The sequence below is a fragment of the Drosophila busckii genome, chromosome X, assembly GCF_011750605.1.
Source record: "Drosophila busckii strain San Diego stock center, stock number 13000-0081.31 chromosome X, ASM1175060v1, whole genome shotgun sequence".
Classification (NCBI taxonomy): domain Eukaryota; kingdom Metazoa; phylum Arthropoda; class Insecta; order Diptera; family Drosophilidae; genus Drosophila; species Drosophila busckii.
Window position 1 is genome coordinate 9,798,364 of NC_046608.1, and position 23,156 is coordinate 9,821,519.

The following is a 23,156-nucleotide window of genomic DNA, read 5'->3' on the forward strand; positions in this document are numbered from 1 at the left end:
CTGAAATTTACACACACACACACACACAAAACACATAAGCATCGGTTTATTTAAGTCTCGCAGTATATCCGTCTCGTTCATTCACCCACACATCGCTCATTAAGTTAGCTGTTCTTACTACTATATGGAGTGTTTTTTTTTTTTTTACTTAGTTTTACGATTAAGTGTATGTATGTCGTAAGTGTAACGATAACGAGATATAGTTTTACTTATACAGAATCAAAAGTAAACTTTATTTAATGTTTAATTTAATTTATGTATTTTTATTTAAAAGCAAAAAATGAAAACAACTTTCTTGATTTAAGCGGTAAAACACTCGCCCCGCTGCGACTTTTATTCAATTCATTTATATGAGCACTTGAGCACGATAGTGCTTCTGCAGCTTATTAGCCTTGGTGCCCAGCTTCATCATCCACTTTGATTGCACGCGCTTCATTAGATGAATGTCGCGTGCCTTGCGCGCCGCTGCCTGCTGCTGTGTCTGGGTCCAGCCGAGTGAACGGTACTCGCTCAGTACATGATGCAGCTTGCGGTCAGATTTCTTTAGGACAACAGCGCGCTCGGGACGCAAACGTTGCTTGTAGTAGCGCAATAGTGAGCGATGACCAATGACGGCGCCCGAAGGCAGCACAAGCTGGTACTCATCACCATCCAGTAGATCGGGCACAACCTCCTCGTCGATGTCCATGCCTTCTTGCTATAAAATAGAGAGAGAGAGAGGAGCGAGAGAGTGTGTTATACGATAATCCAGAGTCAATATTTAAAAAGTACTTACATTATCAGGATAACTGGCACTGTAATCGTAGTACTCGGCATACTCAGCCAACGCTACGCCTTCGTGCAGCATCTGGCAATGGCCCTTGTCTACCATATGCTTGCGCACCGCATCCAGGGAGTAAAAGGTCTTGCCGCGATCATTGCACCACAAGCAAATAAAAAAATTGGCCACCTTTTCGCCCAGATAGTAGATCAAGCCTTCAATATCTGTGCAATACTCGGTATCGGGTACGAAGAAGGAATGTGCTACAGACATGTGCTTAAGATTCGCCACCAGATCTTCGCTTTGCTCTGTGCAGAATAGACAATCACGCTCTGTCAATGGGTTCTCGGCAATCTTCTCCCATTCATCCGAATCCACCTAAAACAGCAAACAATGTTATCAAATAAGAATATGCCAGCAAGCAGTCTAGCTACTTACCACCTCCTCTTCAATATCTTCAAAGTCTTCATCATCATCATCAGCCTCATCATCGTCCATTTGCATTGCACGCTCGGCAAATGCCAGACGTCCCTTGCCAGCGGCAGCAGCTGCCAAAGCTGGATGCGGACGCTGTTCCACTTTGCTCTTGACGCACAAATCGGATTGTGCTGCTTCCTTATTCTCCTGCTCCAATCGTGCAACGCAATCCTTGTGTTTTTTGCTATTTAGATGATTGTCATGGGCTTTCTGTGTGCCAAACTGTTTGCGGCAAGCTGTGCAGTATATACTCATCTGTTGCTCCTCGATGGCAGATTCTGTGGCGCTTCGCGCGCTCAGCACGCGCTGTTGGAACTCCTCGGCTGTTACGGGCGGCAACTGCGCCACACGTCTCTTTAGATTATAACGATGCCAGTCGGTCTTATAATGCTCCCGCTGCACATCGGCGTTGACAAAACGAGCATCGCAATTGATGCACGTAAATTGGGACATTTTTGGTTTGATATACTAGTGTGCGAATAAAATTTAGAATTTCACAACGTGTTTATGATTAATAAATTGACAACAAAGGCAGAAAGCACGTTGATGGAGATGTTATCGCTTATCGAGAGAAAGACAGAAACTTTTATAGAATCGAGTAGCTTATCGAGCAAGTAACGAGTAGCAAGCATAATTTATTGGTTATCGATAATATCGAAATCACCATCGATGCATCTCTAATAAAATGCAGGTCTAGTGTAGGGAATTTTTTTAGACCGGCAAAACGCCGCATACGTTATTTTTTTTTCGAGAATGCAGTAAGTGTTAAACGTTCAGTTATTATTATTTACGCATAACAATGTTGTTTCTATAGACGATCGCGTGCGAGCAGCACCAGCAGCGGCCTTATACCGCAGACACAGTCGCCGGTGCAGCCTTTGGAGGCCCCTAAAATAATTGTTTTTCATCCGGGGTCGCAACAACTGCGCATTGGCCGCGCCGCCGACTTGAATCCCATTACACTGCTGCATGCAGTGGCATATAGGCGCAGCGAAGATGCTGTGGGGGCGGCCCATCATGATCCGCTGCTACCAGCGCTAAACACTGAGAATCTCACACGCATGCAGGCGGAGTTTGAGGAGCAGCGGCTGGCAGCATCGCGCACACTGCAGCACTGCATAGTGGACGAGCAGAACAGACTACGCGTAGCAACGCCGCCACAGCAATTGGCACATTTCAATCGCCGCAGCGTAGCGGAGCATGTACAGCCATCTATTTCAGCGGTGGAGGATAAACAGTGGGTCAGCGACGCTGAATTGCTCTACGATGAGCAAATACTGCGATTAAATGCCTCCGCGGCGTCCTACTATGATGTACACTTCCCAATGCGACGTGGCGAGCTTAATGTGCACAACGGTAGGGGAGGATCGCTGCAGGCGACACTTTCACATATGGAGCGAATCTGGTCATATGCGCTGGAGCGGCGTATTGGCATACCGCTGCGTGAGCTGGCAACGCATAGCGCCGTACTTGTAGTGAATGATGTCTATGTGCGGCGGCATCTACGCGAAGCCATGACGCTTTTGCTGTTGCGTTTAGGCTTCCAGCGTTGCTTTCTGGTTCAGGACAGCGTCGCAGCCACATTTGGCGCTGGCATTGGCTACGGTTGTGTGGTGGACATAGGCGCTCAGAAGACTTCCATTGCCTGCATTGAGGATGGCATATCCCAGTTGGATGCACGCGTACGACTCAACTATGGCGGAGGCGATATTGCTCAAGTGCTGCTTATGCTGTTGCGCAAATGCGGTTTTCCCTATCGCGAGTGCAATGTGCAGCACAGCTATGTGGATGCGCAGTTGGTGGACGAACTCAAGGAGCGTATCTGTCATTTGACTCCAACGGTATGCGGCGCACAGGAGAAGCACTTCACGCTGCGTCGAGGATTGAACACCTGGCTTCGGTATACGCTGCAAGTGGGTGATGAGTCTATTATGGCGCCGCTAGCCATCTTTCACACCGAGCTGCTCAATGTGACCGGTAAAAAGCGTGAGGTGCTTACACAGCAATCGGCGCAGGAGCAGTATGATTGCGAGGATTGCTTCGATGCTGAATATCTGCGCGAGACAGCCAGACGCAATGGCGTGCGCCTAGGCGATTCCGTAGTGATGACCACGCCGATGGCCCCGAGCACAACCGCAAAGCCCACACAACAGACCATAAATGGCGAGGATGAGGAGCTAAATGTGGTTGATCAGGATGAAAACACAGCGAGCAGCAACAGCAACCAAAACGGCCATCAGCAGCAACAAAAGCTGCAGTCCAAGGCAAGCAATTCTTGGTACTATAATTCTGGCGGTCAGGTGGTGCCACTGGATCAGGCTATTATACGGGCAATTGGACGTTGCAACAACTACGAGACACGTCGCAAAATGTTTGGCGCCATTCTACTTGTGGGCAGCAGTGCAAAGACAAAAGGTCTGACCGCCTGGCTGGAGCAACGCATAATGGCGCAAGTACCTACTGGCCTTGAGGTGAATGTCTTCACCAAAGGCATGGACGTGGGCATGGTGGCCTGGAAGGGTGCCGCTATTATGTCTGTGCTTGAAAGTGCGCGCGAGCTGTGGATCACGCGTACCGAATGGCAACGATACGGACTGCGCATCTTACGCGAACGTTCACCATTTCTCTGGTGAAAGCGCATTAAAAAGTGCAATCGTCAGTTGTATATAAAATATTTATTAATAATGTATTTTAAGTACATACTTATGTATGGACATTGTTATAGGTTTTATATATTCACTAGAGTTGTCTATGAACCAATTTCAATCAGGTCGTAGTTTGATATAGAATTTTGTATAAGACGCACAAGTTTGCTTAGACATGATGCATTTAAACGAAATATTTACTTACAGCTCAGGTTGATATATAAAAATATTAATTATAGCTTGTAGATTAGCTATTTAGCATTTTTTTAAGCTATGCTCGATTTATATTCATAGAGCGCAACAATCATAATAAATTTATAACATTTTCATTTGCATTACAGTTTCAACAACAAAAGTATTCGAGAAAGTGTTAACAATTTTACGCCAAATACTTGGGCGCACTGGAGCCCATATAATGATAAAGATCACCCAAAGTAGAGCGCACTAATTTTGCCTTGATTGTGGGCCGATTTAGACGTTTATAGGCCTCAAAGCGATGACAGCCGCCAAAACTAAAATAGTAATTGCCACCTTCACTGCCGACAATCCACAAGATATCCACTGGTGGCACCTCAGCCTCGCTGCTCTCCTGCTGCAATTTGGCATATGGAAAGTTAGTGGTGAAAACCAGATTAGCAACAAATGTAATTGATGTGGAAAAATACGCACGTTGATGGTGGTCATAAGTGATTGCACTTTTAGCTCATCCAAAACGGACGGTATTGGTCGTTTGATAACTTCCATAGGTACATCATGGACTTCGGCAATGCCAGCGGAGTGCACGGTGGTATCCAGGCAGGCCATGTTCTTTTGATGTAAGTTATTGCTTTGTTGTGAAATCAAGTGATTGTTGCTCTCTGTTGCAAGCGCTCTCTGCGGCGTTGGAGTTGGCGTTGCTCTGCAGCGGTAGAGGCAGCGTCTGCTCGGTGGCAGTATGAAATGCTTAATGAAGTTCATGACGCGCCTACAATTAGAAATTGGACTCGTTGTGCTAGCGCCGCATTCAAACTTGTTTTAATGTGTGGTTTGCCACTAGCACACACATGTATACATGTGTATGCACATATATTCAAACATGCATATGTATGTGTGTACATGTATACAACAACATATTGTTGCAATTGATTTTGTTTGTTTTCGTTGTGCATAATCAAGAAACTTGGCTTGGCCCCCGGGCCTATGCACTTCACTGCGAATGCGAAGTGATAAAAGCTAAATTAAAATCAAATTCAAATTCCATACCATGTTCTTAGGTTTGATTGTTACACATACATACATAGTATACATGTGTTTGTAACGTACATTAGTGCGAGAGCGCGAGAAGCATTTTTGATTAGCGCTGTGTAATCTGTGTACATACATATGTATCTCTGTTTGTACTAAAGTACATTCAACGCTGTTTATCAGTAGATAAATATTCATAAAAACAATAATCAAGGCGCTCGCAAAGTGTGCAAATTTATTTAAATCTTATACGTTGCTGTTGTTTTTTTTTTTTTTTTTTTTTAGCAAAATGTACAAACTTGTCCAGCACTGTAAGTGATCTGCATGTTTGCGTTTTGCAACACCGCACAAGAGCGCTCATTTAAATTTGAAATGACAGACCATGTCAATAGATTGGTATCTTTGGAGTTCCCCAGGCAACTTGGCAGTATCAAAGATTATAATTGGAAAAATGGTTGCTTATGCTTAAAAGTATATAGCTTTTAATAAGTAATGTACAAATATTCGTAAGTGGTTCTTGTTCCATTCATGAATGCACTGCGGCAGACACAGTTAGAGCTGAATCAACAATTATTACGTTTGGAAAATTGGAGTTCTGTCTATACAAAAGATATCCATATCTTGGCCTTCTGTTTGGAAGCGGCATGACTATTAGGAATCTTTAATTAACAATTACCAACTGTACAACAAGGTCGACAAGCAAATTCTAAGCAGTTTCTGGAATACTCGTATCACAATCGCAAAAATTCTGTTGACTTCACCTTAAACAAAAGGCAATGGGAGCGGAAATTCGACAACAGTTATGTTTAGCACGCTGTGCTAGCACAATTTTTTTTTTGTTGCAACCTTCCTAAAATAAATATGCAGTGGAAACTGTTGAAAGCTTTAGCTTTGCTGAGCAGCTTGATTATAGTGCGAATCAATGGCATACAAGGTGAATTGGCAGCAAAAACTTGTCGTTAGCTATCGATAATCGATTATGGTCGTTACAGATGCCGACGGCAAGCGCATAGAGAGCAAGTTTGAGCGTGTTAGCCAGCTATATCCACAGGTTACTGCGCAGTCTAGCGAGGCCGCGGATTGGCGCTTTGCGGATAAGGACCAGACGCATCCCTGCAAGCGTGAATGCCAGGAGCAGCAGCCCATGACATGCTACTACTATATGGTGGTGCACTATGATGAAACAATGTCCGCAACATGCAAGCGTTACTTACAGGCCAAGTATCGTTTTAAGCTAAATGGTAAGGAGTACGTAGACAACTTTAAAGTGGCGGAGCAGGAGCCGCTCAACGATGACTGCAAGTATGCGGATGGTCTGGAGACGCAAGTTATGGTGGTTAATGGCAAGCTGCCAGGGCAAGCCATAGAGGTCTGCTATGGCGACACCATTGTGGCAGATATAATCAATGCCATGCACGAGACAACCACTATACACTGGCATGGTATACACCAACGCAAGACGCCGCATATGGATGGAGTACCACATGTTACCCAGTATCCCATTGAGGCTGGTCAGGCATTTCGCTATCGCTTTGAGGTGGATCATGGCGGCACCAATTGGTGGCACAGTCATACCGAGCATCAGCGCGCCTTTGGTCTGGCGGGTGCGTTGATTGTACGCCAGTCCCTAAAGCTTAATCCTCATGCGCATCTGTATGACTTTGATAGCTCGGCGCATGTGATTATGATACAGGACTGGGTCCACAACTTTGATGAGAGTATTGCTGAGAATATTCTAATCAATGGACGTGGGCGTAATATGAAAAAGAACTCGAAGACAAGACCCACACTCTATGCCGCATTTAACGTCATCCGTGGTGGTCGTTATCGCTTTCGTGTCATATTTAATGGTAAGTCCTGTGTTTTCATCTTGCCTGTCGCATTTACTTAAGTTTTTGCTCGCTCCCCACAGGCGTCTCCAACTGTCCTATTAGCCTGAGCATTGACAATCACGACTTGGTGGTCATATCCAGTGATGGCAATGACATTGAGCCTGTGGAGGTGCAAAAGATCATGTTCCATGGCGCTGAACGCTACGATTTTGTCCTGCACGCAAATCAGGATGTAGCTAACTATTGGTTACGCATCAAGGGCTACAGTTTCTGTGCCAAGAACGAGCTACATCAAGAGGCAGTGCTGCACTATCAGGATGCAGATCCACGCGCCTTGAGCACACACACCTTAAGCTATGCCTATGATGCCCCAGGTGTTATGCTCAATGAGCTGGGCGATGATGCTGGTGGCAGCAGCGAGCAGAGCATTTCTTTGATCAGCTTAAACTCCAAGCTTGTGGAGCCGGCCCTAAACCCCTCGGTTACCTTTTATACCAGCATGAATGCTGTGGAGATGCGCGGCGAAGGTTTTCGCTTCCAAATGGATGACATTACGTTCAGCATGCCAAAGATGTCGCTACTACAGACACGAAATCTGGGCATTGGACAGTTCTTCTGCAATAGCTCACAGCAGGCGGCGTTGGGATTCAACTGCAAGAGTCGCCACTGCAAGTGCTCCAATGTGATACATGTGCCGGCAAAGAAAAATGTCGAATTTGTCATCTCCAGCAAGTCGATTACGCCGCATCCCATTCATCTGCATGGCTACACGTTCCGTGTTGTGGGCATGGGTGTGCTGGGGGAGCAGCGCATTGGCCAGATTGAAACAATTGACAAGCGTACACCTTTACCCCGTCGTAATCGTGGTGCGCCTTTGAAGGACTCCGTGCAGGTTCCGGCATTTGGTTACACCATTATTCGGTTCAACTCTGATAGTCCTGGTTATTGGATGTTCCATTGTCACATATCGCCGCACTCTGAGAATGGCATGGCAGCTGTTGTGCGCGTTGGCGAGGATGTCGAAATGAAAATGTGTCCTGTTAGCAACTGTGGACTCTGTAGTTCCGTGGCCTAAGCTTCTATGCGTAAGTACTATTTGGCTTCCCGCTACAAATTAAATAAATGCATGTATTTTTGTTTTTAAATGACAATTGCTTGTAGCCGATGTTAATAATTTAGATACATATGTACCAGAATTCGTTTTATGCAAAGTTGGTTTTTTTTTTTAAATTTAAACTTCGTGCCTAAGCTAAGTTAGTAATGAACAACTGCTAAATACTTGATTAATCGTTATCGAGAAGCACATGGGCTCGTACACATCGCGCTGTCATCGCTGTACCAAAAAATAAAAGTAAACAAGCGGCATTTGTTGTTATTTTGACCAAATATTTATAAATATGCCCGGACATCAAAATAGTGATACTGATTCCGACGGTGATGATGACTCACAGATGCGCCAGTTCATGGAGGCTGCTGATCATACACTTCTTACTAATGCCATGTTCCAAAACCAAAAACCAATTTCGGATACATCAACTCTGCCGGTTCCAGCCTTAACTAATGCTGCAGTTGAGGAGCAGCCGAAAAGCGAACGATATTTGGATGAGGAAGATCAAAACGCTGGCTTCTCCAGCAATATGCAAATAAGCGAGCAAATGCAAAAACATATTTGGCGCAAATTGAGCGCAATTATTGAAAATCAAATAGAATTTTATGAAACAAATATTAGGGATCCCCACCAAGAAGAGACGCCAAACATAAACCAAGTGCAACTGGTAGCTAATGCCAATTGTTATATACAAGATGACATTGTGCCGGAAGTAATACAGCAGAAAAGGCCCAAGATAAAGCGACGTCAAGTCGAGGATGAGCCAACTTCAAAAGCTGAAAGTTTGGCCTCTATCGTTGTGTGTGGAGAAACCATTCTCAAAGGCCAAGATATGCAGCACTGGGCGCAACGAAAACCCCGCAAGGATAAGCTATTTGAGTATAAAACCTGCAATGCACAAGACTGCAAGCTCCAAGCAATAGATCCAACGAACGAATTTACGGCTCAGCGACACAAAAACAAATGGAATGAAAGCAAGATTAGTCAAAAGAAAAAGAAATGCTAGTTTAAATTTATAGATTTTTTTTATTGTTACTGATTTTCAATTTGTCCCAGAGTGGTTACATAAAATACACTTTTTTCTTATAATCTAAGGGGATAGACAATGTCATCAAGGATTATAAAAACACTAAGATGAGTAACGATTTAAAGCACTTAGGCAATGTAGTATAGCAGAAATCGCTTCAGTTTGATTTTATGCTCGGACTTCTGTGCCACCGCGGTAATGTTTTTAGCGAAATTCTATTGCACGAGGTTTCCTTCTACACTCGTTTGTATGAGCGTTACTCAGCTTAGTATTTCTATAGACCCTGATGGGATTCTGGTCTGTAAATAAGTATAAGTAAGTATTTTCTACTCGTAAGACTGATAGCTGCTTGAGCTGGTCAAAGTGGCATTGGGAGTACTGCTTTGACCATCTTGCAGGCTGTATGACACGGCATTTCCATTTGCGCTAATGATCTGTGATTGGCCGTTGCTCATGGTGCTTAGCGATATACTTGAGCTGGTACTGCCCCCACCCAGCTCTTGCATGGTCATCTCGCCTACAATGCCCATGCTATTACTGCCGGTAGTGCTGTTGCCGCCATCATCTCCTGGCTGCAACTCGAAAGTCAGATAGTCGCCACCATTAAAATCGTTGTGTTGCTGATGCTTTATCATGCTGTTCTGGCTTTCCTTCATAAGCTTATAGTATTCTTGCAGCACGCCATTGAACTCTGCAATTTCGGCTCGATTGCGTGTGATCACCTTGTGCTTGTAGTAGTTATGTACCTGAGTCACGGACGTGCCTGTCAGTGCAAAGGAGGCCTGCTCGAGTGGGAGTAACTGCATTTTTGTTGATTTCTTCAGCTTGGCATTGTTGTCGCAACGTCGTCGATATTCCGAAATAAAACCGCGTAGAAATTCTTCGGTTGCATCTGTGAGTAGTAAAACAGCCGTCTCGGAGCAATCCGTAAAGCCTGCCAAGCGTAGTAGGCCGCACATAACCTTACGCAAAATATGCCGGGCACAGTTGCTGGAGATCTCTGGGACTTCCTCCGGTTCACCACGGGAGTATGACGTGTCCTCAGTGCGTATAAACCAGATTGGTTTCTGAAACTTTGACTCATTTACCAAATCGGCAACATTCTCTGGCGGAAAGTCCACTTCAGGTATCATTTGGCAGGGATTTAGCAGATAATTTGAATTACCCTAAAAGTTATGACAAATTAGTTATTAACTATTAACAATTAAAGCATAAATATGTACATATGTATATGGACTTGCATTTTTGTTCGAGTATGTATCGATGAGAGACTGCAACATTTCCGTTTGCTTCATCACCTCAATGGTCTGGGTAATCAGAGAACAATTCAACTCAATTATGACACTAAATGAAGAGCAATGTGTAATATTTGTTTAATTGTATTAATCATGTACTTACTTTTCATCCATGGGCAATAGCTGGTCGAGCTGGTCTAACTCGTCCAGCTTTGGTTTCTTGGAGGACGTTGGCACACACCTCTCCGGCATCCATGGATTGCTGTCCTCATCATCGGATAACGCGCCCCAATGTTCGGTCGGCATCTTATCACAGCGGGCAACAATCTGCGGTTGTGGTCAAGGTGCGATCATACACATACATATGCACGTATTAAAATACGGGCATTGTGTCTTTTTAGGATTGATCTGTATTTGATTTGTTGGATTACTTGTTTTTTGCATTTTCAGTCAGTTTTCAACACTGTTATTAAACAGATATTTAATAGTTACAGCGAGCCAACATGACAGTAAGTGCGAGCTAACATTGCATTAACAGCGAGCCGACATTGCAGTAACAGCGAGCCAACGTTGCAGAAACAGCGAGCTAACAGCGCCAAATTGGACGATTTTCTGTTAATAATTACATTGTTTTTTCTTTTCGCCCTAGCAAACAGGGACAGTATGTAATATAGACCATTATTATTTGTTTTCTTTTTAGAATACATATACATATGTACAGCCTGTGTATATGGTTTAGACAAATTGTTAGTTAAAAGTATACGTGTGTGTGTGTTGGCAAAATTGGGCACAGACGCAGACGACAGTACGGCTCGTACGCTCCGGCACATAGCGAAAAAATGCATAAACAGCACATGGACCTGCACGTCCCAGTGGACATGAATAAGGTAAGCAGCTAAGCATAAGCACTGTGCTGACATATCCAATAATAATAATTGGATTTTGATTATTCACAGTCACTGGACGATATGACGCCGGAGGAGCGCATGCGGTAAGCAGATACTAGAAGTCCTGTTAGCTGAATATAAAGACTTATGTTTTCGTTTTGCTTAACGCCAACAATTGGACAGGGCCGAACATCAGCTGATGGTGGAGAAACACAAGGGACATGATGCAATGCACTCGGAAATGGTTATCATACTGATTGTGACATTAGTCATCGCCCAGATTATATTGGTAGAATGGAAGAAGCGCCATTACAGATCCTATTCATTTGTCACATTGCTGGCCATGTGGCTCATACCGCTAATTATTTCCTGCACCTTTCTCTGGTTACGTTTTATAATCATCTGGCTGATATTCACCACAATAACAGCGCTCGTTATGCGTCGTGCCACCAGCAAGCCCATACAGGGCACAACTCCTCGACTTGTCTACAAATGGTTCTATTTTATCTATAAGCTAAGCTATGGCCTAGGCATTGTTGGCTATTTGGTCATAATGGCTGCCTTCCTGGGCATGAACTATATATTCTCCCAGCCACCCAACACCTGGATGGATGTGGGCCTAATGTTTTGTTTCTACGGTCTCTACATAGGTGTGCTGGGACGCGACATTTCCGAGATTTGCTCAGATAAAATGGCCGCAGCCATTGGTGTGAGTAGTTACAATGAATTTCAATTAACAAAACCACAAGGTAGTGTTATTAACTTTCTCTGCTTTTAGTACTACACTCCGCAGGGCATGCCAACGCGGCATTTGGACAACAATGTTTGTGCGGTGTGTGGCAATCAGTTGCTCGTGTCTGAGTCCGAGGAGGGTGTCATTGAGAATACTTATAAGCTGTCCTGTAATCACGTGTTCCACGAGTTCTGCATACGAGGCTGGTGTATAGTGGGCAAGAAACAGACGTGTCCTTACTGCAAGGAAAAAGTTGATTTGCAGAAAATGTTTCGTAATCCGTACGTTGCTCCTACGCTTGTCAATTAAATTGTTGTTAAATTGTTATTTAATTTGCATTCAGGTGGGAGAAGCCACATGTGTTGTATGGTCGACTGCTGGACTGGATTCGTTGGCTGGTCGCATGGCAGCCTTTAATATTTTTCATAGTACAAGGAATTAACTGGATGTTGGGACTGGAATAGATACTGCAATAGACTCATGGATATCTAGTCAAAGCACGTCAACGAAAAAACGCAACTGAGACCAATCAATTAGAGAGAAACCAAAAAAAAAAACAAAAACAGATATCTAAAATCAAAACGGACTAATTTCAATATACATATATATCAGAGCAGCATCATTCCCCGGATAACCGGAATCGCTTGGTTCTCCATAGAACACTACTATTTTATTCAATTTGAAAGAAATTTCCAAAACGAGGCGCCTTTGCAGTACATTTCTAATTGCATTATTCATTTTAATATGTAAACCGTAGAGATGGTATTTTAGATATACATATACTATTTATATGTCAGTGTGTATATATATATACATATGTACATATTGTGCGATGTGTATGTTTGTATTTATTACGTTTACCATGTTATGCGTTTTTGCACTGGATACTAAATTTAAAGATCTTTAAAAACCAAAAAACAACCAACTACTTTTTGATCTAAGTAATGGTATGCTATCAAATTACAAAACTTATGTATTATGTACACTAACAATTAATGGAATGGGTCTTTGCCACCATACAAGTGCCGCCAACAACATGCAAACCATATATATATTGATTTTTTTTATTTTTTCTATCTGTGTTTGCGAGCAATAGGGGGGGGGGGGGGAACTTGTGGCGAGTTTATTGTCGGTTGTAGCTTGGCCGAGCCCTGGACTATAGGAACCTGTTAGCCCTGGCTATATGGAACCTGTTACGAATTTCTGGATTTCTTGTTTAACCTGACAACCTGACCTGGCGCCTCTTGCCAAAAGTTTAATCAATAATTAATACAATGTCACTTGGATTGACCTTTGACTGTTGACTCGCACAATGACTAATGTGTATCATTTTGGCAAGAAATGGCAAAGAAAGGAGGAGTGCAGCAGCTTCAAGCGGACATCAGCAGCGACGAGGAGTTTGAAAAGTTTCTGCAGCGACCTGGTTTGCTCGGTATGTCCATAGCATAGTTAATTGAAAAGTATGATTCTTAAAGCCTAGATTCATGCAGTCCTGGATATATACTCCGAGTGGTGTGGACCATGCTTGGGCATGGTGGGTAGCCTGCGTAAGATCAAGCTCGAGCTTGGTGGCGACAACTTGCAATTGGCTATTGTAAGTACCCTTCTTTAAAATTATATATACTCAAATATATTTATTTATATTGGATTCCAGTGCAAAGCTGGCTCCATATCCCATCTGCAGCGTTTCAATAAAAAAAGTGAGCCCACTTGGATGTTTGTTGCAGTACGTTAATTTTAAATTTTTATTTGTAAACAATCGTTTTGAATGATAACTGTTTTTAGAATGGCAAAGCCATAAATATAATGTTTGGCACGGATGTGCCCAAGCTGGTTGCCTTGATAACCAAAGAGCTCGAGCTGACTATTGCCAAGGAGCCCCATATTAGCTACGAAATAACAGAGCTGCAGCCCATAGAGCTGGAACAGTTGCGTATTAAGAATGAAGCTCTTGCGCTGGCGGAACGTATTGAATTGGAGGATTCGAAAAAGAAGCGCATCGAGTATTTGAGATTTGTCACAGATACCATAATAGAGAACTTGCCAGATATTGGCATAACCGTATTTGGCCCGCAGGTGAATCGTGATATGTTCAAAAAGCTTTCTGAACCAGCGGATCCATTGAAAATTCAATGTAAAGATCGCAAAGTATTTGCAATTACTCAAAGTGATTTCAATACCGTTAATTTTGCGGCGGAAAATCCTTTGCCCAGCGAAGTAATAGAGTATCTATATGATAAGGAGCTGCTCATGTGTTTCTGGAAGGTAGAGGAGTCTCTGGGCACACCGACTAGTGTATTAAAGCAGTATGAAATTGAGTTGACCAAGGAGAATATCAAGCCACCCGATGAGTTCAATGAGGAGGAAACGATTTTACCCCCGCTAATAATACCCTTGGAGGTCAGTGTGGTAGTTAAAGTGAAGGGTAAGCATATTCAAAATTTTACGATTTATTTGTTATGTTTAAAATGTGTATGTTTCTATTTATGTAGAAAAATCAGCAAGCGAGGAACACTCTGAAGCAACAGAAACTGCAGCTGGAGGAAGCAGTGAGGAGCAGCGTACAGCATCAAAGGATTCGCCTGACAAGGAGGATGCACAGCAATTCAAGCTTATAAAAGTTCCACCCATATGGGTGCCCACAGATCAGCGCACACATGCGGCGCTCATTTATACGTATTTTCGTGGACAAACTACGGGATTTCTGCCACCAGACCCTTCGCCGGAGCCACCCCATATTATAATGACATTTGACGCCTATAAGAAAAAGGATCTAATGAATCTTGTGGACAGTTGCCGCGATGATATACCGCTATATGGATTCTTTACCAGCGATGACACTGAGACAGCTGCTTTCATTGCTAATTCTGTGGACAAATACAATGCCAAGACCTATGTGCCGTAAGTAGGGACGATCAAAATTACTTGACCTGTTAATTTGTTGCAATAAAGTTGCACTTTTCTTCTATTTCCAACCAAGCACCGATAAAATAGTGCTCAAAGTCAATAAAAGTCAGAGTCAGACGATACAATTGCTGATGGAATATGGTCCCAATTATGTAAGTCCAAACTCTGTTGAAGGTCACAAGGAAGCCGGCAAGTTTTTCCCACCCAATTATAAGTCGGCGTTGCAAGAAGAAGCAGAACTACACGCGGTTAAGGCCGAAAAGCCCAAGAAACGCAAAAAGGTTTGCCTTGCACAAACAAATTACCGTTTAAATTGTAAATCAATAAACAATTTGTATTTATATAGAATAAGAAGGGAGCTGACGCCGAAGACAGCGGACAGGCGAACGCAAGTGCACAGGATAATCTGCAGGAGGCAGACGAGGCGGCTAAAACGTCACCAGAAGAAGGTGCTTCAACCACCAGCAGTGGTGAGGATAGCTGCGAGAGTCGTCCGCCCACAGCCGATGGCAATAATCTGCCAAATGATGGAGCACAGCCATAGACAGAATATACAGAGGTAAAAAATATTATATTTATCATATGAATATTTTGAAATAAACATTGCATTCATTTTAATTTTGAACTTAAATCAAGTCTGTTCAAGTATAAAAATATAATTCAGACTAATAAACAAATTTAACAATTATCATATTCAATATGAAAGGCATTTTCCTAAAGATTTAACATAATTTGCTCTATATATACATTATATACAGTAAGTAACATGGTTGCAGATTATCTGACTGCTGTCTTAGATAACTTTTTGTATTTGTACTTTGGTATCAAAGGACGTTTCTCATAGCTTGCTTCTAGGAATTGCCAGATGCGTTTGCGCGCTTTTAAAGTACGAGCCGTCTCCTCCTGTTCTTCGTGCAAAATCTGTTGGCAATCCGCCAGCAGCAACTCGAGATCATGTGTTGAAGACGTAACGGTTTTAGTTTGGTTGGCCTGCTTGGCCACAGCCTCATCGATTTGCTTAAAGTCAATGTCATCAAGGTCGGGTCCCCAGAAACAGGCATTTGTTTGCTGCTCTGCCTGCTGTCGCTCACCCTTTTCAATGGCATCCAGCTCAGTTAGATCTAACTCCAGATCAGAGCCCCAGTCAAGCGTCTCTGACTGTGTCTGAGTTTGGCACCTGCGTTTATTTAAATGTTTTGGCGGCAGCTTTGCCAGTCGTGCAGTTGGTTCGATTATAATAGCTTCAGGCTTCTGCTCATCCAGCCAGCAGCAGCCCTTGAGTGTCACCTGTGGCATAATAAAGCCAAAGGCACACTTGGCGCTCTTTTGATATTCATCTTTAATGTAACCTTCGGTTTTTAGATGCTCAGCCAAGAGCTTATACCAGGCAACTGATCTGTGTGCGCCAGCTCCAAAATGCTCGTGCACTCGACCCTGGTTGCTGATCTTTTTGCTGCGAGAGCCACGCAGTGCTAGTATAAGCTTACCCAGGCCCAGACGCCCGCCCAGCTCACGCAACATACACAGCAGCAGACGCGCTTCAGTACTCACATCCATCTGCTTAGCCGGAGGCAACGTCTGTGAGCTCTTTTTCAGTTGTCGTGCCTTGCGGCAATTGTCGCAGCACTTGGACCTCAATGCGGGCAGAACTGCCAACGTTGCTTGATCATCAAAGTAGTTGAGTATAAAGCGACGTCGACAATCGTTGCTCTGGATGTATGTCTGCATAGCTTTGGCCAGAGTCTGCAGTTCCTCGCTACGCTGCGCTGATAGCGGCTGACTTTGCTGCAGACGCTGATGCGTGGCAGCATCTGAGTCGCCATAGAAGAGGACACATTTGGCGGGCAGACCATCGCGACCGGCACGTCCGATTTCTTGATAGTAGCGTTCCATGTCGCTGGGTGCACCGTAGTGCAGCACAAGACGGACATTGGGCTTGTCAATGCCCAGACCAAATGCTGTTGTGGCTGCAATAAGACGCACGCGATCAGAGCTAAAGTCCTGCTGATGGCGTCGCTTCTGCTCAAGCGGCAGCTTGCTATGGTAGCTGTGGCAGGTCCAGCCAAGCTTGCTTAACTGCTTCGCCATGTGCTCCGTTTCGCGTATGGTATTGTTGTAGATGATAACCGAACCAGCGGCCTCCTGGGCCCAGCTAAGATAAGGCTGCAAGTCGCTGCCAATCTGTGCACCCTTGGCGCGCACTGTCAACTCCAGATTGGGACGATCCAGACAGCTGCTGAGTATTAGTGGCTTACGCATGCCCAGCTGCTCGCATATGTCCACGCGCACACGCTTAGTGGCTGTACCGGTCAATGCCAACAACGGCACTTGGGGCAGCGTGACTCTAAGCTGGCTCAGCTGGCGATAGGCCGGTCGGAACTCGTGGCCCCACTTGGAGATGCAGTGCGCCTCGTCAACAGCAATCAATGCCAGCTTGCGGCCTAAGTCGCGCAACAGCTTCAGTCCATTTCCACGTGTTATGTACTCCGGCGTTGCGTACACTACTTTGAACTGCAAGGCAAGTATGCGCTGCTTGATTGCGCGATCCTCCTGCGCTGTGCCCAGCAAGCAAGCACACTCCGAGCTGCGATTTAATGCAGCTACTTGATCCTCCATTAAAGCAATCAGTGGCGATACGACAAAGACCACTTTGTTTAAATAAAACGCGGGATATTGATAGGTTAACGACTTGCCATAACCAGTGGCTATCACAGCGCACAGATCTCTGTCGCGTTGCTCTATCAAGGCGTTTATGATTTGCCATTGCAGTGGCTTAAAGCTGGACAGACCAAAGTGCCGATTCAGGCAGCTAATGTACTTCTTAGACTTGGGCAGCATAAACATGCGACTAGAAATATTTAACCCGTTGAACAATCTGTAAAACGCACGTGTGATAACAATACTTCTAACAGCAATCAAACAGTGTTTTATGCTACTCACATGTAAAGCTTTGTATTTATTTGTTTGTAGACATGTGTTTAATTAACCAGTCAGCTACAACTGCAGGTGAATTTAAATACATACATATGTATGTTCTTACACTTGCTCACTTTCAAATATTTCTACAGAAAATAAAACAAAGAGTGCTGCATAACGACAGAATGGCACCAGCTGAAGACCACAGTATTTTAATCACTAATTTATCGGTTTTGAATTTTTTTTTTTATAAATACTTTATTAAGGCATACGGGGTATACCAAATGCCCCTTTATAGCCTTTTTGGCTTTTAATTCAACCCATGTGGGCGCGCCGGCTAGTCCTAAGTCTAGCTTTATCACTGTGCAAATGTTAAACAATTAACAATAGACTATATATCACAATTAACAATCACAATTTGTATTCAATTTAAATCCGACATCTAGGGGAGCGAGTCATCATGTCTCTTGGCTGGCGTCTTTTCAGCCTCCACGCCGGGGACTCACTGGCCACAAGACCTTCGCCAGTCTGTTCCGATGACGGGTGAGCCTGTCGTTATATCGGCTGGAGTGCTTGTTGATCTCCTCGAACACGGTTGATAGGTTTAGATCATTGTGCAGCATATTGTTGCGGATGTACCACTCGCATCCAGTGATCAGCCTTAGAGTTCGATTTTGAGCCGCCTGAACTCTCTTAATCTGGCTATCACATGTGATGCCACAGATTTGGCAGATATCGTTATCTTGTTGCCGAGTGTCAGTTTACTTTTTGAGTTTGAGTAGGCAAAAATGTTTGGCTACTGCAGCTCGTAAACGAATTCTCAAAGCTGTCACATGCTTTGAGAAGTTAAGCCTCCGGTCCAGTGTTACGCCGAGGTACTTCGCCAAGTTGGTCTGCAGCACAGGACTCCCATCAATCGTTATGCGTGGCGGTGTTTTTCTTATTGCTGTTGCTGTTAATGCCGATGTTCCAGCGCTTAGCCCAATCGCCGATCGCTGTGGCGTATTGCTGGATCTTTTGAGTCGCATCGATTTCACAGATGGGTGGAGGTGGAGGCGGAGCAGGAGCAGGTGGTAGCGGTCAGGCAAGGAGTGATGACTGAAACTACAACTCAACTTGAAAGATCCTGCCAGTGAGCAAGAGTAACAAACGCATTTCAAGAATACACGAGATCAGAGTCAGATTAAAGAGGGAACAGCTTTGGTTACGATAATCCCAAAAATGATGACACAATGCATATTCCATTAAATATCATAGCCGACTAACGGCTTAAGATATTTCACATATTAATTATAAACAGATAAAGTCCCCAAACACTTCGTAGTGTCGCGAAGAAAGCTGCGAGAAAGCAACAAAAAGTAAAAGAATAAACAACAACAACAACAAAAAAAGTATACATATAGTAGTTACATATATGTATACGAGTTAAGTTTTAGTTAAGCATAGAGTATATAAAATATATATATATATATACAGCTAGAGTTGAAAACTATACAAACAGATTCAAGGGTAGATTAAAGCAAACAGAAACAAAAGCAAACACAAATGTTGAAGAGTAAATGAATATAAAAAGACAAAGACAAAGCTAAACATTGTGTGCAAGCAATGAAACGCTTTCTAATCCAAGTAAGCCTTTAAAGTTAACAACATTGTTACGAGTCTTTTTTAAATCAACGGATATATAATTGTGAATTAGCTCGTTAAGCACAGAGATATATTTACACATAAAGAGAAATTCAATTGTTGCTGTTAAACATTGAAAATATATTTATAAGCATAAGAAAACAAATATCGAATTATGAATGTTGAGAATATTTACATATACCACATACACTTATACAACAAATACATTGTATATTTTTATTTTCTCTTAAATTGTCATTGCATTATTGATCGTAGAATCTGCGATTCGAAACGATTGAGAATCATTATTAGCCTTCAAGAACTTGGTTTTTGTACGTATGTGATCTGTTTGTGTGTGCGTTAGTGTGTGAGAGAGTAATACTTTAAATTATTTAAACTGAATAAAAGATCCGATTTAGCTTCGATCTATCATTTATTGTTACCATAAGAGAATTTCTAAAATAAAGCCTTTAGGTATATGCATATACATAAAAAAAACAATTGTTTTATTTAACTCGCTGACAATTATGTTTAGGTTTTGTTTTTCGAGCAGCTTCCTTTGCTTTTATGTTTGCCAGGTCCTTTCCTTTGTCACTGGGTTGCAGCCTTTCAAAGTTTGAACAACACGAATCTTTTGTTATTGATGTAACAACCTTTTGTTACTGATGTAAGCAAGTTGGCTGAATTGGTTTTTTAGCCATACCTTTTTTAAATATCATCCCATTATTTAATGTTTGTTGTGTCATACGCGTATTAATGTTAAAAACAAAGTTTCATCATTACATTTGGGATTTTTTCAACGTTGAAAATTTTCGCATTTTTGAAGTTTAAGCAAGGGGTAATAACACTAACAAATTTTAAAGCAGTTTAATTGAGATGCATCTCACGAGTCCAAAAAAGCATTAAACTCTTAAATCGGACTCCGTTTTGCTGAATTACGGAATATAAAAGTGCGATATTTTACAGAAAATTGTCTTGCTTGTTTACTATTCTGTGCACAACTTCGCCAAATAATTTTTATATCATACATTTCTATGCTCATTTTTATTGTGCTTTCCACGCCAACAAATAGATTTGGATTGGATTTTTTTTGGCTGAGTTATGGCTTCGCAAAGCTTGAAATTATATAAAAAGTAGCTCTACAGCATTAATTTTCTTGGAATAACATGGTGTAAAGAATTTTTTTATCAATCACACTAAACAGCATTTATTTACAATCTCAGCTCTTCAGTCCGATCATTTTTGGCTGAGTTATAGCTTCTCAAAGTTCGAAAATAAACAAAAAGTCAGACTGCAGCATTAGTTTTATTACCATAACTTAGTCAAAACAATTTTTCTATCAATCAAACACAACAGAATATGTTTATTAAGAAGCTCATGAGTAAATGAAGGCTAATATAACTCTTGCAGTCCGATCATTTTTGGCTGAGATATAGCTTACTCAAAGTTAGAATAGCTGACTCAATGAAATGAAGGACGGCCATCATTTTTGGCAAAAAATTCAAAGGGGTAACATCACGTTTTTTTGACAAAATTTAGAAAATTTTAAAACTTCCAAATTTGAATGCAGTTTGTTGTTTAGATGCATCTCACAATTCCAACAAGGCATGAAACTGAAATCAGACGCAATTTCGCTTATCAAAGCTTGAAATTGCACACAAATTTGTCTTGTTAACTCTTTTCTTCATAACTGCGCCAAATAATTGCTTAATCATACATTATTACACTCAATTTAATTGACCCAAACATAAAATGGTGTAAAAAGGCTGCGTTACAGGCTTTAAAAGCTAGATGCTTTGAAAAATTCGTCTTCATTGATTACATTAAGCATCGGACACGTCATCATCCGGAGCCTGCCCAAGCGTAGCTCCTAACGCTGTCTTTACCTCAAGCAACTGTGTCCGGAAAGCAGCGTCAGCTGTTAACAGGATCGCATCACTTTATGCTTACCTTTTAAGTTATAATAAACAACAATTTGTCTCTTTATTTGTATTCATTTCTGTTTATTGTTCATTATTATTATTAAGACCAACATTTGTTATAAAAATAATTACATAAATTTGTATAAATATTGCATATTAAATATAATTAATTATACATAAAACTAATTGACAATAAATAATATATGTAGACATGTACTAGAGGGCGACATTTTCTTAGATCTCTTACTTATCTGTTATCCGCTTTTAAATTACAATAAAATAATAAAGCAACAGCAGCAACAATAACAACTACGACTACAACAACAAGAACCGCAGCAATGACAACTACGACTACAATGTTGTTGTTGCTGTTGTTGTTGTTGTTGTTGTTCTGGTTGTGACTGTTGTTGTTGTTGCTGTTGCGCTTGTTGTTGTTGTTGTTTCAGTTGTTGCTGTTGTTTTTGTGTTTGCATTGCAGCGAAGTTGTATTGAGAATTAATTTTTTAGTTGTTAAAAACGCTTATGTTTGTTATAAATTTTGCTGTAAAACATTTTTTTTGTATTTGTGTTTTTTTTTCTTTTCTTTTTTTGATCTTATTATTTATGAATTGCACATAAAACAAAGATAGATTGTATTGTTCATCAACAATCAAAGCAACGTTTTGTTAACGTACATCACAATCTTGAAATGTTGATGTACAAACAAACAACCAATGGTTGTTGATGTACAAAGAAACAATCAATGGTTGTTGATGATACAAACTAACAACCTTTGGTTGTTGATGTACAAACAAACAACTAATGACAACAACTGATGTACAAAGAAACAACATTTGGGTTTGTTGATTACAATTAAACTCCAATGGTTTGTTGATGTACAAAACAAGCAACTAATGGTTGTTGATGTACAAACAAACAACCAATTTTTGCTGATGTACAAATTAACGTTTGTTGCTAACGTTTTTACATCAACAACCAATGGTTGTGTTGACCGAATTAATAAAAGAACTAAGTTCAAGTTGAATGTAACAGTTCAATTTGAATTGGGTATAACTGAAAGCTGGATAATAGGCGTAGGTAAGTATGGTGGACAGACAAGGTAAGTAAGGTAAGTGTTTTCTCATTGGCAGACAGCAGCGAGCGACGATCTTAATTGGAGGAACAAATAGTGCTACATCAATAACTAAAAGTTGTTACATCAATTTCAAGCGGTTGCGATGTTCAAGCTTTGAGAGGTTGTAGCTCAGCGAAGAAAAATCCCATTGAACTGTGTTGTACCATTTTATGTTGGCGTTGCAAATACAATTCAAATGTGTATATGCATGTATGGTTTAAAAATTATTTGTCGAAGTTATGAACAAAATAGTTAACAAACAAGAGAATTTTTTGTGAAATATCGCACTTTGATAAGCCGTAATTCAGCGAAATGGCGTCCGATTTCAGAGTTTTATGCCTCGTTAGACTCGTGAGATGCATCTCAATTAAACTGCATTCAAATTTGAAAATTGTAAGATTTTCGGTTTTTTGGCAAAAAACGTGATGTAACCCCTGTAAATTTTTGCCAAAAATGATGCCGTTTTCATTTCATATCAGTTTCAAACTTTGAGAAGCTATTTCTCAGCCAAAAATGATCGGACTGTAGAGTTTTTTGGCTTAATTCACTCATAAGATTGTAAATAAACATATGCTTTTGTGTTTGATCATTCAACAAATTCTTTTGACAAAGTTATGGCAATAAAACCAATGCTGAAGAGCTACTTTTTGTTTAATTTCAAGCTTTGCGAAGTTATAGCACATCCGATTGGGATGTTTTATACCATTTTATGTGGGCGTGGCATTAACAATTAACAACAATAAAAA

The 23,156-nt window shown here is 41.8% G+C and overlaps 9 protein-coding genes across 12 annotated transcripts; 5 read left to right on the plus strand and 4 right to left on the minus strand.

Moving 5' to 3' along the window:
- Positions 1-291: 291 nt before the first annotated feature.
- LOC108606326 (zinc finger protein 622) lies at positions 292-1,690 on the minus strand. Its single transcript, XM_017996345.1, has 3 exons — positions 1,199-1,690; positions 776-1,138; positions 292-697 (listed from the first exon to the last, which is right to left on the minus strand). Exons 1-3 carry the CDS (start codon positions 1,688-1,690, stop codon positions 347-349), a joined length of 1,206 nt encoding a protein of 401 aa, XP_017851834.1. The 3' UTR covers positions 292-346.
- Positions 1,691-1,923: 233 nt separating this feature from the next.
- Positions 1,924-4,001, plus strand: LOC108606325 (actin-related protein 8). Its single transcript, XM_017996344.2, has 2 exons — positions 1,924-1,995; positions 2,052-4,001. The coding sequence occupies exons 1-2, from the start codon at positions 1,991-1,993 to the stop codon at positions 3,868-3,870; spliced, it is 1,824 nt and encodes a 607-aa protein (XP_017851833.1). The 5' UTR covers positions 1,924-1,990; the 3' UTR covers positions 3,871-4,001.
- A 148-nt stretch (positions 4,002-4,149) lies between these two features.
- On the minus strand, positions 4,150-4,897 carry LOC108606327 (putative sulfiredoxin). Of its 2 annotated transcripts, none has more exons than XM_017996346.2 (2): positions 4,552-4,840; positions 4,150-4,471 (listed from the first exon to the last, which is right to left on the minus strand). In XM_017996346.2, exons 1-2 carry the CDS (start codon positions 4,837-4,839, stop codon positions 4,262-4,264), a joined length of 498 nt encoding a protein of 165 aa, XP_017851835.1. In that variant the 5' UTR covers position 4,840; the 3' UTR covers positions 4,150-4,261. The 2 variants fall into 2 exon arrangements, with proteins under 2 accessions (XP_017851835.1, XP_017851836.1); XM_017996347.2 differs by having other exon boundaries at positions 4,171-4,474; positions 4,552-4,897.
- A 1,061-nt stretch (positions 4,898-5,958) lies between these two features.
- LOC108606324 (laccase-1) lies at positions 5,959-8,132 on the plus strand. 2 transcript variants are annotated; one of them, XM_017996343.1, is made up of 4 exons: positions 5,959-6,040; positions 6,099-6,956; positions 7,019-8,023; positions 8,100-8,132. In XM_017996343.1, exons 1-3 carry the CDS (start codon positions 5,968-5,970, stop codon positions 8,011-8,013), a joined length of 1,926 nt encoding a protein of 641 aa, XP_017851832.1. In that variant the 5' UTR covers positions 5,959-5,967; the 3' UTR covers positions 8,014-8,023; positions 8,100-8,132. The 2 variants fall into 2 exon arrangements, with proteins under 2 accessions (XP_017851832.1, XP_017851831.1); XM_017996342.2 differs by having other exon boundaries at positions 7,019-8,128.
- Positions 8,133-8,331: 199 nt separating this feature from the next.
- Positions 8,332-9,052, plus strand: LOC108605124. The gene has a single exon (XM_017994687.1). It carries the CDS (start codon positions 8,336-8,338, stop codon positions 9,050-9,052), a length of 717 nt encoding a protein of 238 aa, XP_017850176.1. The 5' UTR covers positions 8,332-8,335.
- LOC108605849 lies at positions 9,053-10,735 on the minus strand. Of its 2 annotated transcripts, none has more exons than XM_017995659.2 (3): positions 10,472-10,735; positions 10,315-10,417; positions 9,053-10,239 (listed from the first exon to the last, which is right to left on the minus strand). In XM_017995659.2, exons 1-3 carry the CDS (start codon positions 10,612-10,614, stop codon positions 9,400-9,402), a joined length of 1,086 nt encoding a protein of 361 aa, XP_017851148.1. In that variant the 5' UTR covers positions 10,615-10,735; the 3' UTR covers positions 9,053-9,399. The 2 variants fall into 2 exon arrangements, with proteins under 2 accessions (XP_017851148.1, XP_017851147.1); XM_017995658.2 differs by having other exon boundaries at positions 10,297-10,417.
- Positions 10,736-10,953: 218 nt separating this feature from the next.
- LOC108605697 (RING finger protein 121) lies at positions 10,954-12,596 on the plus strand. Its single transcript, XM_017995488.2, has 5 exons — positions 10,954-11,195; positions 11,265-11,299; positions 11,379-11,904; positions 11,974-12,209; positions 12,272-12,596. Exons 1-5 carry the CDS (start codon positions 11,148-11,150, stop codon positions 12,390-12,392), a joined length of 966 nt encoding a protein of 321 aa, XP_017850977.1. The 5' UTR covers positions 10,954-11,147; the 3' UTR covers positions 12,393-12,596.
- A 574-nt stretch (positions 12,597-13,170) lies between these two features.
- LOC108605985 lies at positions 13,171-15,387 on the plus strand. Its single transcript, XM_017995807.2, has 7 exons — positions 13,171-13,360; positions 13,419-13,522; positions 13,583-13,654; positions 13,714-14,353; positions 14,421-14,829; positions 14,909-15,116; positions 15,182-15,387. The coding sequence occupies exons 1-7, from the start codon at positions 13,270-13,272 to the stop codon at positions 15,377-15,379; spliced, it is 1,722 nt and encodes a 573-aa protein (XP_017851296.1). The 5' UTR covers positions 13,171-13,269; the 3' UTR covers positions 15,380-15,387.
- Positions 15,388-15,612: 225 nt separating this feature from the next.
- On the minus strand, positions 15,613-17,679 carry LOC108605123 (Werner syndrome ATP-dependent helicase-like). Its single transcript, XM_017994686.1, has one exon. It carries the CDS (start codon positions 17,677-17,679, stop codon positions 15,613-15,615), a length of 2,067 nt encoding a protein of 688 aa, XP_017850175.1.
- Positions 17,680-23,156: the final 5,477 nt, after the last annotated feature.

Coding starts and splice junctions, on each gene's coding strand:
- LOC108606326 (XM_017996345.1), bottom strand. CDS start 1,690: ATGTCCCAATTTACGTGCATCAATTGCGATGCTCGTTTTGTCAACGCC. Junction 1,139..1,198: donor AAGATATTGAAGAGGAGGTG/GTAAGTAGCTAG, acceptor TTGCTGTTTTAG/GTGGATTCGGATGAATGGGA. Junction 698..775: donor GTGCCAGTTATCCTGATAAT/GTAAGTACTTTT, acceptor TCTATTTTATAG/CAAGAAGGCATGGACATCGA.
- LOC108606327 (XM_017996347.2), bottom strand. CDS start 4,839: ATGAACTTCATTAAGCATTTCATACTGCCACCGAGCAGACGCTGCCTC. Junction 4,475..4,551: donor CACTTATGACCACCATCAAC/GTGCGTATTTTT, acceptor GCCAAATTGCAG/CAGGAGAGCAGCGAGGCTGA.
- LOC108606324 (XM_017996343.1), top strand. CDS start 5,968: ATGCAGTGGAAACTGTTGAAAGCTTTAGCTTTGCTGAGCAGCTTGATT. Junction 6,041..6,098: donor GCGAATCAATGGCATACAAG/GTGAATTGGCAG, acceptor TGGTCGTTACAG/ATGCCGACGGCAAGCGCATA. Junction 6,957..7,018: donor CTTTCGTGTCATATTTAATG/GTAAGTCCTGTG, acceptor CGCTCCCCACAG/GCGTCTCCAACTGTCCTATT.
- LOC108605124 (XM_017994687.1), top strand. CDS start 8,336: ATGCCCGGACATCAAAATAGTGATACTGATTCCGACGGTGATGATGAC.
- LOC108605849 (XM_017995658.2), bottom strand. CDS start 10,614: ATGCCGACCGAACATTGGGGCGCGTTATCCGATGATGAGGACAGCAAT. Junction 10,418..10,471: donor CTATTGCCCATGGATGAAAA/GTAAGTACATGA, acceptor CTCTTCATTTAG/TGTCATAATTGAGTTGAATT. Junction 10,240..10,296: donor ATGCAAGTCCATATACATAT/GTACATATTTAT, acceptor CATAACTTTTAG/GGTAATTCAAATTATCTGCT.
- LOC108605697 (XM_017995488.2), top strand. CDS start 11,148: ATGCATAAACAGCACATGGACCTGCACGTCCCAGTGGACATGAATAAG. Junction 11,300..11,378: donor ACGCCGGAGGAGCGCATGCG/GTAAGCAGATAC, acceptor ACAATTGGACAG/GGCCGAACATCAGCTGATGG. Junction 12,210..12,271: donor CAGAAAATGTTTCGTAATCC/GTACGTTGCTCC, acceptor ATTTGCATTCAG/GTGGGAGAAGCCACATGTGT.
- LOC108605985 (XM_017995807.2), top strand. CDS start 13,270: ATGGCAAAGAAAGGAGGAGTGCAGCAGCTTCAAGCGGACATCAGCAGC. Junction 13,361..13,418: donor GCAGCGACCTGGTTTGCTCG/GTATGTCCATAG, acceptor AGATTCATGCAG/TCCTGGATATATACTCCGAG. Junction 15,117..15,181: donor AGCCCAAGAAACGCAAAAAG/GTTTGCCTTGCA, acceptor GTATTTATATAG/AATAAGAAGGGAGCTGACGC.
- LOC108605123 (XM_017994686.1), bottom strand. CDS start 17,679: ATGTTTATGCTGCCCAAGTCTAAGAAGTACATTAGCTGCCTGAATCGG.